This window comes from Rhinolophus ferrumequinum, assembly GCF_004115265.2.
Source record: "Rhinolophus ferrumequinum isolate MPI-CBG mRhiFer1 chromosome 3 unlocalized genomic scaffold, mRhiFer1_v1.p scaffold_36_arrow_ctg1_4, whole genome shotgun sequence".
Lineage (NCBI taxonomy): Eukaryota > Metazoa > Chordata > Mammalia > Chiroptera > Rhinolophidae > Rhinolophus > Rhinolophus ferrumequinum.
In genome coordinates, this window is record NW_022680354.1 from 699,915 (window position 1) to 716,176 (window position 16,262).

Genomic DNA, 16,262 nt, shown 5'->3' on the forward strand with positions numbered 1-16,262 from the left:
TCCTCTTTTACGTTATGTGGTTTGGGAGAACGGGGGTGGGGGGGTGGGGGGGACGTGAGCGAACGGTCGGGTGGTGCCTGCGGCAGAAGCGGGCTCCGGCACGCGCCCGGCACGCGCCCGGCACGCGCCCGGCACGCGCCCGGCACGCGCCCGGCACGCGCCCGGCACGCGCCCGGGGCCATGAACGTCAGCCGTGCAGAGAGCGGGCTTTTTGGTGCCAGGTGAACACAGAGCGGAAGCAGCAGCGCCGCCTGGAGGCCACTTACGTCTTTGAGGGTGATGATGTTCGGGTGCTGCCCGTACCTCAGGAGAATCTCAATCTCCTCCGAGGGGTCTCGTTTACTCTTATCGATGACCTGGGGTAAGCAGAGGACACGGGCTATGAGGTTTCCCGACTGGCATCTGCCGGCCTGGACCCTTCCTGCCTCCTCCTCCCCCCAGGTCACGCTCCACCAAGACAACTGATGCCTAGAAATCCATGACGGGCATCCTTTCCCAGCTAGCGTAAGACGGGCATTTACCACAGAAGGGCGTGACCCTTCGGACATCAATTTTAAGATACTACAGGGTTGGATGGAGAAGGTTGGGTTTGGGGAGCTCATGCAGGCCCCATCACGTAATGGAAGGTGCTTTTCAACCCCGACAGGCTCTGGGTAGGGGGCCTTTGCCCTCTGCTCTGTCCAAAATGAGCCTCCCGCGGCGGTGCGTCTCTGGCTCCACACCAGCAGCAAAACGTGATCGGGTCACTGAGACGCGGGGCTGCTGCACATGCTGCCTCTGGCGCTCAGACACAGACTCTCTCTTCTTTCTTTCTGTGCCCACCTCCCATGTCAGGTAACACATACAAGCCTTGTACCCATGAAAGCGGATGGCTTCAAGGACAGGGTGTCATGAAGGAAAGCCCACCTTGAAACAGGGAGCCACCCGTTGGCAGATGGCCCACAGCAATGCAGGTGGCTTACCTCCGCCCTCACTCCCACTTTTATGGGGATAGAATGGTGGGGGCAGGGGACCCCACTCATGTGAAACCTCCCACTGCGTGTTAGAAACAACACTCAGAAGAGAAGAGCAGTCTGTACTGTTCTTAGCATTAGTCCCACCTAATTTAAAAAGATTTGCTATTTGAAGAATGTGCCATCGTTTTACTACTAGAGTGTGAGGGAGCTTTGCTCTCACCTCTGTCTTGTCAAAGGCTAAGCAGAGCTTCACATAAAACTCTTTTGTTTAGATGAACAAAGTGCTTGGGCAGCACTGGCCCCACTGTCTGAGCTCTGCCCCAGCACCCATCCTCCCCTCCCTTCCCCTCACTGCTGTGAGACATCACCTTGGTGCCAGGTTTCTCTCCCCATCTCGGCTTGAAGCCCACCGCCAAGCTCTGATGCCATTGGTGCCCCAGGGCTGTGAGCCCAAGGACATGTTAAGCAAGCAGAACGTCAGGCTCCCTTTCCTGACACAGCGTTTTTCTCCTCTTGCTACATGTAAATCGACGGACATTCTAGCTGGGACACCAGGACTACTCTGTTATTGAAATGAGGCGACAGATGGAGCCTTGCTCTCAAGGACACACATGTGTAAGTCTCCTTCAGTGTGCCAGGCTGCTTAATGTCTGACGCTTGCCAGCCGCTGGCAGGCCGGCCGGTCTTCACACAGCTGGGGCTGCCAGTTGGCCAGCAGGGCTGTAGGAATGTCTCTGCCCAAGCTGCCTGCCGGCCACTCTGATCTTCCTGGGCTGGGACCTTCTCTTTGCAGTTCGCAAAGGTTAAAATACATTAGTGGGTTAAAAAAAAATTAGTAGTAGCTTCATTTTTTCCCAAATAAATTTCATAATAAAAGAAACGTATTCATTGCATAAATCTGTTTTACCACCCTCTCAATGGAACAGGGTGTATGATAAAAAAGAGAAACCTTTTACTGCTAGTGGCCGGGGGGAGGGGGTCCGGCCACATGGAGAGGGCTTCCCACAGGAGCTGGGGGCCTCACCGTCCTCCCACCCTCCTCCCTGCCTGTGGTGGCACTGACGGGAAGCAAAGCACCATGATGCAATCCCTAAAGCTCAGGGAGGTGAGGTGGGTCTGCAGAGAGATGAGACACTCAGCCTGGGAGGGAAGCCCTCCCACCTTAGGTTCTCACTGTCCTCCCGGCCCGCCTGCCACCTTCCCCCCACCTGCTCAGGGCCACTTCACACCTAACCTGAGCTGGCAAGGGCCCAGCTGCACGTTTTTGTTCAGACCCCATGTTTTGATCCTGTTGTCAGCAAGTGCTAGCTGCTTTTATCCACAAACCCTTTTCTGTTTTTTGTTTTGTTTTGTTTTGCAGGGATGAAGAGCTCTTTCCGGAAGGTAAGGAAGAAGAGTCCTAAGAGGCTCTGCGTGGGGAGGTGCTGTCACTGGCCCCTGAGCGCAAAGCCTCAGCCTGTGCTGCGGACAGCAGAGCCCGCACGGGCGTTGAGCATATTGTCCAGACACGTCAAGGAAGGAATTTCTTCTCTGTGGGGTCAGTTTCGTGGACTTGATAGTGTTAGATCTGCTTCTAGTTCAAGAAGCCTTGGCAAGGTGAGTCCCTTATTTTGAGAATCATAGTGTTTTATAATCTTCTCTAGGTAACAAAGCCGAGGGAAGACTTCTCAGTCAGCATTCACGGGCGAGGTGTCCGCTCAGCATTTCCTTGCTCAGGTGACAAGGATGGGCCACCAAGAAGTCGGGGGAACAGTGTCTCTCATTGTTATCTGGTAATGGCCAGAGAATGGGAGTGGACCAGAGGCCAGGCAGCCACCACGGCTGGTGAGGGAGCCTTTCCCCGGGTTGCTCCGATAAACAGTGTGTTTCCTGAGCCTTGTCAGGTCGGAATGCCCGTGCCGTGCAGGGTCTGGCCTTGGTGGCAATGGCCCATGGCGATGGCTGTCCTCAGCAGGGACACAGGGGCCACGTCATATCCATTCCTGTTCAGGGCGCTGAGATGGGGACAGGCCTGGGTGGGGCTTCACCACCAGCAGCGGCCTTTCCTCGTCCTTCTGTCCTTGTATTTCCACCTCTGCCTCTTCTTCCTCATCTCTCTCCAGCGGGACCCCCTCCCTCAGCATTGAGCACTGCGGAAATGGGCGTTGGGGTGGGGACTGAACACAACATGGGGTGGACGCCCTGGCGTGCAAAGCACCGTCACGACACAGGTTACTTCCGCTCACCGGTCAAAAAGCTCAATGTCACATTTGAAACGAGGGTAGCAGAGCATGTAATCGGTCCCTTGTAGGATTTAACAGACACCTTCTCCCATATGATTAATTTAAACAAATGAAACAGAGGAAGAACTCCATATTTTCCTGCTGGAAAAAAATTAAATTTCCACGCCAATCAGTTTTCCTTCTAAAAATGAGTTCTATTCGTGTCAAACATCTGTTTTAATTCCACTGCTTTTTCAGTTGACAAATGACATACACAGTAAGAAAATGAGCACAGAAATGCTGCCATTATTGTACACAAGCTGTTGTGAATATAAATTGGGGCCCTTCTCGGGAGAGGCTGACCCAGCGTCAGGCGTACGCGTGTCAGCCACACTCCATCATTGCATCAAGAACTGGGTGACACAGACGCTGGCCCAACTGTAAAGCTCTCACTTTTTTTCTTTTAAGCCTGATTCTATTGCTAAAACAAACTAAGGCAATTTTAATAACATGACAACATGCTACTGAAAAGAAGCGTGGCTGTCTCTTAAGGCACGTGCTTCCTGCCAGGAAAGCTTGGCCTGTGCTGGCGCTGGGCTCCAGCCCCGCACGGACCATTCAGAAGGACAAAGGCGAACCTTGAAAGTGGAACTTTGATGAAGAAGTGCCTGTGTCTGTAGATGTGGAGGTAAATGGCCGACGGGAAAAGCTGCCAGGGCAGTAAAGCTCACTGAGCTGCGGACCCCTCAGTGATGTCGCGCTTTTTTCTTCGGCCTATGGCTCTGTGGTCAGTGAATTCCTAAAGGGCTGGATGGTGGTGAGTTTCCTGAGGGCAGGTGCGCGTTCCTGCCTAGACGCTAGCACCATGTCTGCCGTAGAAAAGGCGTTTTTAAGAAACTGCGAAAATAGGACTGAGAACCGACTTGCTGAACACAGGCACGTCTGCAGAATGAAATGGAATCTTAGACAAGAAATGCTCTATGGAATAACTGTCTTGTCAACCCGACAATACGAAAGCCAGAGAAAGGGGCAAAGTGAAGTGGGATGTGAAGAAAAGCTCCTGACTCATCTTCCTCTCTTATCCTTGATGCCACCGAGCACTGCAATGGGCTGTGGGGACAGGAGCCAAGCTATGGGGACTGTCAGGGTAACATCGGCCACGTAGGAAGGTACTGCAGGCTGAGGAGCATGGCGTGGCAGGACAGCAGTGACAGGGAGCCCAGGAGCAGAGACCCGCAGAGACGAGGTGGCACCCAGTCTCAGAGAAAGTTCCAGCCCAGGGAGGACAAGCCGAGTGGTCCAGGTGGGAGTTTCCTGTGTTGTGGGACCAGCTGGTGAGAGCTTCTGACCCCACACATGTCGTGAGGCTGTCGGTGGCCTGATTTTCATGGAGGTGACAGCGGGCCTGCCCTCCTCTCAGAAAGACCTGCACTTGCACCCCCCCGTGTCACAGTGTCACAGTGTCACAGCGAGGGCTGCCATGCCCCTGCACACAGCTGGGGAGTGCTGAGCTCTTGGTCAAGTGTCATCCTGCTACCAGAATATTAAGCGGAAGCTTAACAGAGGAGAGCCCCTGCCCCCTCCCCAACACCAGCCGGCTGGAACTACCCCCATTCTCAGCGTTAGTGACATTCGGGCTGGGTAATTCGTTGTGGAGCAGTGGGACGGGCTGTCCTGGGAGGGAGGGGGAGGAGCTTCCTGGCCTCTGTACACCAGCTGCCTAGAGCAACTTGCACCGTCATGACCAGATGTCTGCAGACACTGCCAGTTTCCCCAGGGGGCAAAATCCCCCCCGCCCCCCGTCATGACTGCCCTAGGGTTCAACCCTGTATTCTGGCCACAGCCCAGCTGTTCAGCCAACATTGCAGGTTCTCTTTCCTGCTCGTTCCTCAGTGGGGAAGGTTCTGAGTCACCCACATAGCTGGGTGAGGGCCCTAACTGGCTGGGACTGGATTGCTTCTCAAAATGAAACAGACATCCTTTCCATCCAAGGATTTGGACCGCTGAGCTTGCACACTGCTCAGGCGGTAGCTGAGAGAGGTGGTGCTAAATTCTAGTGACGGAGTCAGAGACCCAGCCCCCGGGCCACCCTCCGGCTTCTGCGTTACGTAGAAAACACACTTAGTTCTTCTGTGTCGTAGTCTCTCCATCAATAAGTGGGGGTACTGCTGCTTGTCAACAACTCAGCTGATGCAGAAAGAGACACAGAAAATCTGAATTCCATTCTCCCTGGAAAGTGCTGAAGACAAGAGTGACGTGGGGGACGTGAAGGCAGTTTCGGTAGCGAACGCTAAACTCTCTGCCACGAAACTCCTGCCAGCCCTTTCACCTCGGAGGGAAATCCAGGCAAGGTGTTGCCGAAGCTCAGTGAGCTGGGGGCGGCCATCCCCCCAGCAGCGTACATGTGCCCTCAGGTAGCTCTGGCTCATGGAGAAGGTCGCCCTCTGTGCTTGGCTTTTAAGCATCTTCCAGACAAAAAATGGTGGCCCATGTGGTCTCCGAGGGGATCAGGGACCTCCCTGTAAGGTCCAGCAGCTCAGCTGCCCAGGGAACTTCGTCATGGAGAAGCAGGAGGCCTGTTCTTCCTCTTACTGTCACCCGTGGCTGCGGCGCCACGTTTCTCAAAAATCCCTATCGCAGAGTTTGGCCTCATCAAAGTCTTTGGGACCGAGTTACGAACCGCTTAACAAAGCTGCATTCAGATGGTGTCCTTCCATGAGCGCTGGACGTGGGAACACGAGGGGGAAACATCCCATGGCCTTTGTCAGTGGGGTTTGTTTTCAGAGGCACAAACGATGGTGGTCAGGCTCACAGTAGCCGTGTGTCCTCTAGAAGGGCGTCCTGGCCGCCCAGCTGGCTGAACAATACACCCGTTTCTTTGTGCTCACTGGCGGAGGCCATTGTTTTCAGGATTGTTGCAGGTCACCCGATAAACTGAAGAAATGCTGTGAGAAATGACCTACGCCAAAAACAACCCTAAGAAGCCCATGTATGAAGTGTATGTGAAGTACATTTCAAAGTGGAAATGAAATTCTCTCGAATGAGGCAGAAGTCAGGTCTGTTCCCCACCATCCTCTTCTTTGCATCTGTACACAGATGGGCGAATGCTGGGTGTCCACCCAAGCTCTCCTTTAAAGTCTCCCAAGGATGAGGGAAAATAGAAGTCTTCACCAAGTCAGACCCTAGAAATACAGCACATCACGTGCCCAGGCTGTGGAGGTAGCCACATCGTGACACAGCTGGTTCTCTCTCGCTCAGAAGTCCGCTGTTGGGCAGTGGGACACAACAGCAATCCTCACTGCAGTGTCAACCCTGTTCTCCCAGGAAGTTTAAGTAAAATTCAGGCTGAATTTTCTTCCTTCACACTCTCCTTTTAATGTGTCAAGGCACGGAATAGGCTGGACATGGAGAACCTATCAGCAGAACTTACAAGTTAATTGTTCCTTCACATTCTTAGTTGTTCGAGGAATTCTAGACAAATTTGTCAAAAAGCCATAAATTCCCAGCCTGGGGGCCTGAATTTTTTGCCCGGTGTCTTTGGACAGGGCTAGGCATTTTCCTAGCACAAGACACACTGGGTACGCATTCTGATGAGCCCGCACGCCGTTCTTGGGACTCTACCTTTGGAAAGACCTGTGTCCACAAAATGGCAGTGGAGCCTGGGTAAGCTGCGATGGGTCAGGACGGGGTCATGTCACCTAGTCATTGTTTTGAACAATGTTTTTGGAGCTTAGCAGAATCACAGTGGATGGAATCCCTCCTTTTTACACTGCTGCCTGCTGAACAGGTTCCATCTTTACCCAAATGTCCTTTGAAGAGCAGGTACTACAGACACGTGCTACAGACATGTTTGGGATGAGCCAGAATAGGTCCCGTCACAATGACACCCAGGCTGGACCTGGCTTCTACAGCCTCCAGTTCAGCTTCACGGGAAAGTGATGGACTTAGAGCATCTCGTAGAGAGAATGTGCAGCTTATGCTTTTTCCATAAATTAGATTAAGATTTTAGCAGGAAACCTTAGTTGCAAGCCACACTTTACCAACCAGAAAACTCAAGAAACTGATATTTTGTATTTCCAGATCAAATATTTAATCTAGCAACAATTACAGAAGCTGAAGTGACTGTGTAGGGAATAACAAACCGGATTATAGAGAATTGTTACTATTTACTGTTGTTGATGATTGAGAGTAACACCAGCTGCCTGCTTAAGATTTTGTAAATACTACCAGGTGGTGCTTCTACGTATCTCCTTGATTTGATTTTGGTGACTCTCTCTTCCTCCCTCCCTCTTTCCCTCCCTCCCTCCCTTTGCCAATCGCTATACCTTTCCCCAGCTCTCTTATTCAAAACACAGAGTGCCCAAAGCTACTACTCCAGTGTATACTATATATTAAGCTACTGCAGGTAATCAGGCCCCAAATGTTGGATAGGACTGAAAATATTCATGATTTGAAAAATAATTTTTTAATGGATGACCTACTGTCAAAGCAAACTAAATTCTACTATGTTCGAGCCTGGACAGTGGTGAAGGGAGAGAAGACTGCTGGTCAGAGGTGCCTGCTGGGGCCGGGGGGCCAGCACACAGCAGCCCAGGGCGGGGGCCTCACCTTGACGGCGTACTCTGCGTCGGTGGCTTTGTGCACACATCGCTTGCACACGGAGTAGGAGCCCACGCCGATGTCCTCCTTGATCTCATAGCCGTCGGTGAAGTGGATGTTGTTCCCATGTAGCTGCTGGGAGACGGAGGCACAGCATGGGGTCCGAGCACTTGTGCACGGGCACATGACATAGGAGCAAGGGGGGTGTCCAGACTGTGCACTTGGGGACATGGGGACACAGGCAAAGGAGTCCCCTGGCCAAGGTCACAGAGATAGTAGCGATGGCTCCCTGATCTCTCAGGTTCTGAGTTTTCAGACACCACCGTGCACTGTGTCAGCTGACAGGCCACGTTTCCCCCAAAGCTCTGAAAGCAGGAGAATCTGGAAGTGAAGGGACGGAGCCCTATAGCTCCAGGGCTGTGACTCTGATGCTTGTGTCCCAAGCGGGTATTTGGATGTCACCATCTAAATGGAAATCTGACCCCGTCATGTCCCAGTCACAGCCGGCTTCTGACCGTGCACCCAACCAATCCTCCACCCACCCTCTCAGAGAGTAGACAGAGAGCCACCAAGAGTGACACACACTGTCACAGCAAGTGCCCACTTTAGAAGGCTGTGTTTTTCCAAAAACCCTTGGGGAGAGAAACATGGAAATCCAACGCCTTCCAATTTACCCCGTCTCAGTTTTTAGATAAAATTTAATCATAATTTCTTCTTAGAATTCTATTTGGTTGTATTTATAAGGTAGGAAACTCCTTACAAAAATGTCACCGCATTTGTTGACTTCCTAAAGAGTACGTTTCACAACAGGAAAATGATACCCACAAACTGAACTACTCTCTCGGGGTACTGGCTCAACTGTGCACCGTGGAGATGCCCACGTGCGACAACTGTGGGCTCCGGCCGCAGCCCACCTTGGCGAACTTCACCTCACGACTCTGTCCCTTCTTTAGGGTGCGCGTGAAGCAGGGCAAAGGGCCATAGTCCAGACACAAGGGCCGACACTCAGCAACCCCGGGAGGCCAGCAGAGAGGCAGGACGAGAGGGCTCAGTCTGCATGTGACCCTGGTGAAGGCGCCTCCTGGTCCTGAACCGCTGGGGACGCACAGAGCCGGGCACTCCCGTTACCTGCACGATGGGGTGAACTGTGGCTTTGTGCACATCTTGCTGCGGGGGCTCCTGGACCAGGCTGGAGGCCACAAAACTGAATCCTCTGAACAGGTGATGAGCATTGGCGCTGGGGGGGACGCCAGGCGAGTCTGCAGGTCACAAGGACAGAAGTCAGCCTTCCGCGAGGAGCCGAATCACAGTGACCATGGAGTGTGATAACACCGTGGTGTGTGTGTGTATGTGGTGTGTGTGTGTATGTGGTGTGTGTGTGTATGTGGTGTGTGTGTGTATGTGGTGTGTGTGTATGTGGTATGTATGGTGTGTGTGTGTTGGAAAAGGAGATAAAACAGAGGTTTAGAAATGTGGAACCATATGAAACTGCACTTTATTTTGGGCAGTGCCAGTGGTCTGATTTTTAAATGGCAAAAATACCTAGAACAAGAACTTTAAGAAAATCACAACTTACTAAATATTCTCAACACACAACCTTTTGCCCCTTCCTGCTGCAGACTGAGACACAAAGCTGAGGGTGCAGCTGTCAGGTCAGGACCCGTGCACTGGGGGCTTCCCTGCCCCTCCTGCTCTGCCTGCACTGCCAGCCCTGCCTGCCCCAGTCGCTGAGCTGTGTGCATCCAGGGCACTCTGCTCTTCAAGAAACAGTGGGGGAGGGGGCGCTTCTGACCATGGAGGGCAGGGGTGACGGGGGTTACAGAGTAACTGCCCCCAACTATGGCTCCTCAGCACTGCACCATTTGTTCAAAAGCTTGGCTGCTGTGTGAGACCGTCCCATGTCAGGTTTATCATTAAGTAAAACAAAAGGATACATCACTGGTAGGGTGAAAATATTTGCATCATAAATAACAGACAAGGGGCTGAACTCTGTCACCCAAAGAGCACGCAGAAATTGATGAGAAAAAAGCAAAATGCCAGGAAGAAAAACGGGTAAAAGATGGGCTGGCAATTGCTGTCCTGTGTGAGCAAGGTGCTCGCCTGTCTGAGGAGCAGGCATTTGCACATCTGAGATGACAAATGAGCAACAATGAAAGTGATCCACCACGACTGCTTGGTGGGGTGGACGTGATAATGGTGGGCGGGAGCATGGCAGGCAGAGCCTTTGGAAGGTCATTGGTAGTGCCTACCCAAATTGAAAACTTGCATGTCCTCTGAAGGCCACTCCCCCACTAGGAATGGATCCTACAGAATCACTTTCAAAAGTGCTTAGAAGTAAGTGTACAAAATGTTTGTTTCAGCAATATTTGTAACAGCAAAAACAATGGCGACAGCCTAAATGTTCAGCATTAAGGAAATCACAGGTGTGAACAACCACACATGCTCAGAGGGGGCCTTGCCCCGGGTGCAGGTGACGCCATGAGACACCACGACCGTGGGACACCACGGCCGCGGGGGCTGACCCCAGGGATGGATCCAAGAGCTCGTCAAGTCAGAAAGAGAGAACGAGCTGTGGGACAAGATGGAGAACACATGCATTCAAGAAAAATGTAAAAATACGTACTGCGTTGTAGTATACATTATACTACAATGAAATGACAAGCAGTATATAACACTGTCATAGCCAATCCTATGTGTACATTATAAATATGTAAATCTATAAGAAAATGTGTCTAAATTTTTTCTCGCAATGTACATATACACAAAATTGAAAACACATCTTTTATATAAATCTCTGGAGAGTGGACTGGAACACCCACAGGAGTGGCTTTGCCTTTCTGCTTTTTAACCCTTTGTGTTCATTCTTTATTTTGACATGGAAACCACACACTATAGTTTTAGTTTTATCCCTTCATGGTGGAGCAGGTGGGTGGGCTGCTGCAGAGAACAGGGTTCTTTCATCCTCAGCATTTTATCTGGGGGACAGTGGCGAGGTGGGTGGCTCCTTCCGGCCCAGGCGCTGAGCCTGAGCTCCGGTGCTGGGCTCCTGGTCAGCACTGCGGACCGCGAGGGGCTTGACTCTGGCCTCAGCCCTCACCATTACCTTGTAAGCGCCTCCTCAGTCACCCACCGAGCAAAATGGTCAGAGCAGAAGGTGCTTGGAGACGAACGGCCAACATGCTAGAGATGCTTAATTAAAACCAAGTTGCTCATCTGAGTAGATTTGAGGATGTAGAAATTATGGGCTGCGAGGTGCGAAGCAGAGGCAGCACACGCCTTCGGAAGACCCAGGTGCAGCACGTGGCCGGCCGCTCCAGATAGGGGCTCACTCCTGGGCTGGCTCTGCATCCTGGTTCTCCTTTTCCTGTACAGAACTCTTGCTCTGAGGTTGCCCTGCTCATAAAAATCCTCCAAGCTACCATGTGCTGCACCGTCTCCAGCCAGCACATAGGTCCACCATGTTTTAAGCAATCGCCCATCCAGCAGTGCTCCAGGTCCTCCCACAGGGCTCTGCATGGCAGAACTCAGCGCCCTGGCGACTGAGGGGGACCCTGCCGCTGCTAAGGGCGAGTAGACCAGCACAGGGGCGTATGGGCGGGCAGATGGCACAGCCCTGTTAATACCCTCCCTGTTATTTAACTTGAACTGCTACAGTTTCATTAGGGATGGAAACTTGGGAGTCTTTTAACTCACAAAGGGGCGGGAAGGACAATGCCACGCCTCCCATGGCCAGGGGCTGCCTCTCCCTGTACAGTCGGATACTACCTGAGGCTCCAAAGGATCTTTACGTTAGACGCTAACAGTGGATTGGTGTGGCTAGATGGGAGCAATGGCAGATGGCACAAATAGCATTTAAAATGCTTTACAATCATCTTGGGGATGCTGATTTGCTTTAGCTCAGTACTTAAAAAAGATAATATATGATTTGGAAAGAATAATCAAAACTGAGTCCAATCAACCTTTGTTAATCCCATGGGTATTTTCTGACTTGTGCAAAACGTTTGATGGGTTTTTAAATCTTAGACTGGTGTCGCTCTGCAGTCAGCACGCCACAATGGGCAGCTGATGTGTGACCAGGAACTATAAACTAGCTTTAGCACTGACTGAAATATTAAAAAAAAAAAAAAAAAAGACTAAGCTACTACTGGAAATCCCGACACTGCATCCAGGAGCCTAACGGATGGATGTGGAGAATCTTCAGCTTCAGTCCCATTGTTGCTCTCTCCCTGTAGTCCAGCTACGTGCTCAGCTCACATGCCTAGAAAACTCTACCCTGTTGTAAGTATACAGAGGAGGATTTTTCTGTGTCCTTAGCACTTCAATTGCTACTTACCTCAAAGGTATAATAAACTAACTTTAAGTAAAATTGACTGGAGAACTCACAATAGTAAGGCATGAAAAACCCATTTCTAGACAGCATTAGAATGCACTGTCTAATTTTGCTTTCCTTAGGCCAATACAAAAATGAAACTGAATTCTCTATGTGCACAAAAGCCTTAAAAGGTTCTTAAAAAAGCTAGCTGGCTGACTAGGTTGGAGTTCAAGTCCTTTATGGATCATTTAAAATGCATGTGTGTATGAATAGTTTAGAGTTGGCGGTATTACCATTTTCTTATTAGGTAGCACGCGTATGGTCCTTATTGCAGCATTTTAAACACACAGCTCCAAGTCATGCACACTCATGATGAAACACCAGCATGCCCTGAAGGACTCAGAGGTTTGCGTCCATGCTCACAGGCAGTGCTCTTTGTGGGGGCAGAATGCGTTGGTGCTCCTTTCCCATTCAGGAAAACCACAACAGGAGAAATAAAGCCACCAGCTCAGGTAAGCTGTGGGCAGAGGCAGGATGGAATCCCTGGCTTTCCAACCTCTGATTCTATGAAGCGGGTCCATTTTGTCAACCACAAAGACCCACCCTGACATACAGATACTTCCTAAGGCAGTTGGGAGCCCGATGGAAGTGCCCCGCCTCTATTAGAGAGGACAGACCCATGGGTCCCCTCCTTGGCAGCCTCATTAAACCTGGCACCAGCAGCCACTCAGCACTCTGACGGCTGTCATCACTCAGGCGACAGTCTTGGTTTCATCTGGGGACAACAGGAGGACCCGAAAGAACTGAGTGACAGTTTGTCAGGACTCCCTAGGGCGCCCCGAATCAGCTTTCTCCCAATTCTAGGAGCCGACACCACCGGTCAGGAGCTGCTGGCCCCTTAGGGTCCCCAGAGAGCCCCGAGGCTCCAGCCCTCCCAGCTCTCACCTGGGAGCTCACCCTGGTGGGCAGCGGCTTCTCCAACAGCCTAAACCAAAGGAGCAAGTGGATTCTCGGTCCCAATGTAACTCACTTGATGTTTGTATTTCAACATCTATGTATTTCTCCCAAACATCACAGAAAATTTCAGATTCCAAAATATTAACAGTAAGGACCCCAGTAACCACCAACAGGCTGAAGCCGTCCCACCTAGATCTCCAGAAGGGGCTTGTGGATTTGTCTGTTTGTGAGTTTTTAAGTAACTACTAATGTTACGTACTGAATTGTGTCCCCAGAATTCCTGTTGGAGACCTAACCCCCAATGTGACTACATTTGGAAAAAGGGCCTGTGGAAGGTAACTAAGATTAAATGAGGCCCTGCTCCAATAGGACGGTGTCCCTTAGAGGAGGACGAAGAGACACCAGGGACCCCTCTCTCCTCGAGCACAGACTCAGGCTGTGTGAGGACACAGAGTGGGCAGCCGTCGGCCAGCCAGAAAGAGAGCCCGTACCAGACACCAAAATAAATGTCTGCTGTCTAAGCTGCCAGTCTGTGCTATTTTGTTATGGCAGGCTGAGCAGACTAAGACGATTATTATATCTAAACATGTTACTATTAATTCATAATATCACAAAAGGATAACTTTTAAAGGGAGCTGACCAGGTCTACTTGAATCCGATAGGCCTTAAGAATAATTTTAGACATACCATGAAAGCTAAGTTTATACATCCGTCTGCTATGCTGAGATCCAGTGATCACACGTTTCAAACAGGTGTTTGCTTTTGCACAAAGATCTGTAGTTCACAGAGCCATGCAGTTAACTGACTGCCTCCTTCTTCCTGTAAAAACTCTCTAAATGAGGGATTTTCATTGTCCTGAGGTGCTTGCCTCTGTGTGTCCCTCTGGAAGAGGTGGTCACTGGACTAGCAACTCAGACCAAGAAGTGGAGGGTGGGGGGTCTGCAGGACACCTGGATGATTTCTAAACTGGATGTCACAGGGGTGGGGGGTGAGGTGTGGGGTAGCTGAGAACTGGTTCCCACCTCAACCTTTACAATTGAACAGAGAAAATTTAAAAAATCAAACAGAACTGACTGTTATCTTCCATGAAAGCATTCTTGATCTTGGGACTCTCTGGTTCCTGGGTATCCGTCCCTACCTGGCCAGGTAAGACCCACCATTGGCAAGAACCACAGGTCTGATCCCACTCGTGCAGGCACACACCTGTGGGTGTCCGGGCTGTGAACTCAGGATCAAAGTGGAAGGTGTCCTCGGGTCGGCCCACTGCTGGCTTGAAGGGCGGCTTGATCTCCTTCCTGTACAGCTTCTGCAGGAAAATCAAGCCAGGGACTGGGTGGGTGGGTGCAGGGACCACAGATGGCGCGAGAGCACGCTGAGCGGCAGCAGAGGCGTAGGACAGCTCCGTGGGGACACTGGAAACTGCCTCCTGTAAACACTCCAGGGTCCCCCGCTGTTCTCACACCCCAGGACTTGTGCTCTGGGGGCCTGGGCACCCTCCCTGCACACCTCCTCTGCCTGTCCCCATATTTGGGTGGCCGGTGGGTTGGGGCTGGCTGTTGCGTTCCTTCACGTGGTGTTGTGCACTCTAATGGCCCGTCGGCACACCTGTGTCTGATGAGAACCAGCCCTTCCCGGGGCCACTTCTGGGGCCCTGAGCTTATTTCGCTGCTATGACCTGGATGCAATGCACAGAAAACCCACACCGCGTCACTCCAGTCCCTAGCGGCATTCGTGGAAATGCCTTCCAACCCGATGGACGTTGTTTTCAGGCCTCTCAGGCACGGCCATAACTCCTTTGGGGAGGGGGGGGTGCGAGTCAACTTAGGGAACAACATAAAGGCGTTTGGGACCAGGCTCAGTGGTGCGTGGATGACACTGCAGGTGTGCTGGGAGCCGGGAGGCTTGGGGTGCCAGCTGGAGGAAGGGTTCTGTGCGGAGGGTGGCAGGGCGTTGGGGAGGGGCCGGGCCTGTAGCAACCCCGCTCCCAAAGGAGGCCTGACAGGGGTTTCCTCCCAGGTGTGGAGGGGTTCCAGATGGGGAGGATTTAGAGGTCACGGTGATGGCCAATGTGCTGAGCAGCTGTGCACCTGGCAGGCTGGCACGCCGTAACCACTTAGCAGGTATTTCCTGAATCCTGCCAATCAGAGTCCCCCAGGTGCTGGCTGAAAACACCAGTTCCCAGACCTTCCGTGGCTCTCTGCACCTCAGCTGAGTCAGGGACCCTGATGGCTGGGCAAGTTTGGGAAACAGACACAGCGACTCTTGTGGAAACTGCCCTAAATCTCTCAATAACGCTGAAAAGCAGATTTTTATCACTCCCATCTTACAGATGTGGAAACTGAGGCTCACACAGGTTAGGTAACTTGTGTAAGGTCAAGGACAACTAAGGGGCAGACAGGAGGGTGAGGGGACATGGATCTTCTGGGTCTCCTGACTCTTCCCATTACAGAAGAGCTCGGACGAAGGTGCAGCGGGGAGGCAGGAGGTGCAGATGTCCAGTTCCCTGCCCAGAGCACAGCCTTCTGGAAGCCCCTGCGGCCCGAGGAAACTGCCGACTCAGCTCTCAGAGCCACAGCCATGCCCAGGGATAAGGTACCAGGGGGCCGTTCAGACTGGTGACCGCTGGGCTCCCACTCGTCTGTGCGCTTGGGAGCCATCAGAGGAGGAACCATGAGTGAATGCAGCCCCGAATTATCTGGTCGTTTCCTGCCCCGCATGAATAGATTTCATTAGGAATTGAGTTACTCCTTCAGCCCTTTTCAGAATGAAAGATGCTGCTTGCCGTGGTGAGGTACTTGTCGGGCCGGACAGACTCCTGGCTGCTGCACTTGTCAGAGGAAACCCAACAAGCAGGGCAGGCAGGCCCTGCACCCTGGTTAAAATGCAGTCGTGACCAGGACCCACGGCCACCCAGTGGGGCCCACGGGCTTGGCCCTGCCCTTTGCACTAGTGAGTCTGCTTTTGCCACATCTGAGCCAGGTTATTAAATAAATGTCTGTCCTTCTCACATCAAAGTCACATCCTCTCCCTCTGCATGCTTCCCAGAGGGGAGGGAGGGAAGGAGAGGGAAGGGAGCCTCTACCACAGGGCCAGGACCCTACTTTCATTCTCAAGGGGCATTTATTTACACAAGAGATTGCCACACACACGCCTGGTCTTCACTTAATCCAAACGAAAGACGTTTTGCATCTGAAAGCTGAAACTTGTACATTTCAGTTCTTCTTTTCACCCCAACTC

The 16,262-nt window shown here is 51.9% G+C and overlaps 1 protein-coding gene across 3 annotated transcripts in view; it reads right to left on the bottom strand.

The window, feature by feature from the left end:
* The window catches only part of RPS6KA2 (ribosomal protein S6 kinase A2), a 224,282-nt gene that overhangs the window by 16,119 nt on the left and 191,901 nt on the right, over positions 1-16,262 (bottom strand). For all 3 annotated transcript variants that reach the window (XM_033100429.1, XM_033100428.1, XM_033100427.1), the window contains exons 12-15: positions 14,229-14,331; positions 8,885-9,015; positions 7,766-7,891; positions 267-356 (exon numbers count right to left, since the gene is read on the bottom strand). In XM_033100429.1, coding sequence (XP_032956320.1) covers positions 267-356; positions 7,766-7,891; positions 8,885-9,015; positions 14,229-14,331 — 450 coding nt within the window. The remainder of the gene's footprint in view (positions 1-266; positions 357-7,765; positions 7,892-8,884; positions 9,016-14,228; positions 14,332-16,262) is intronic.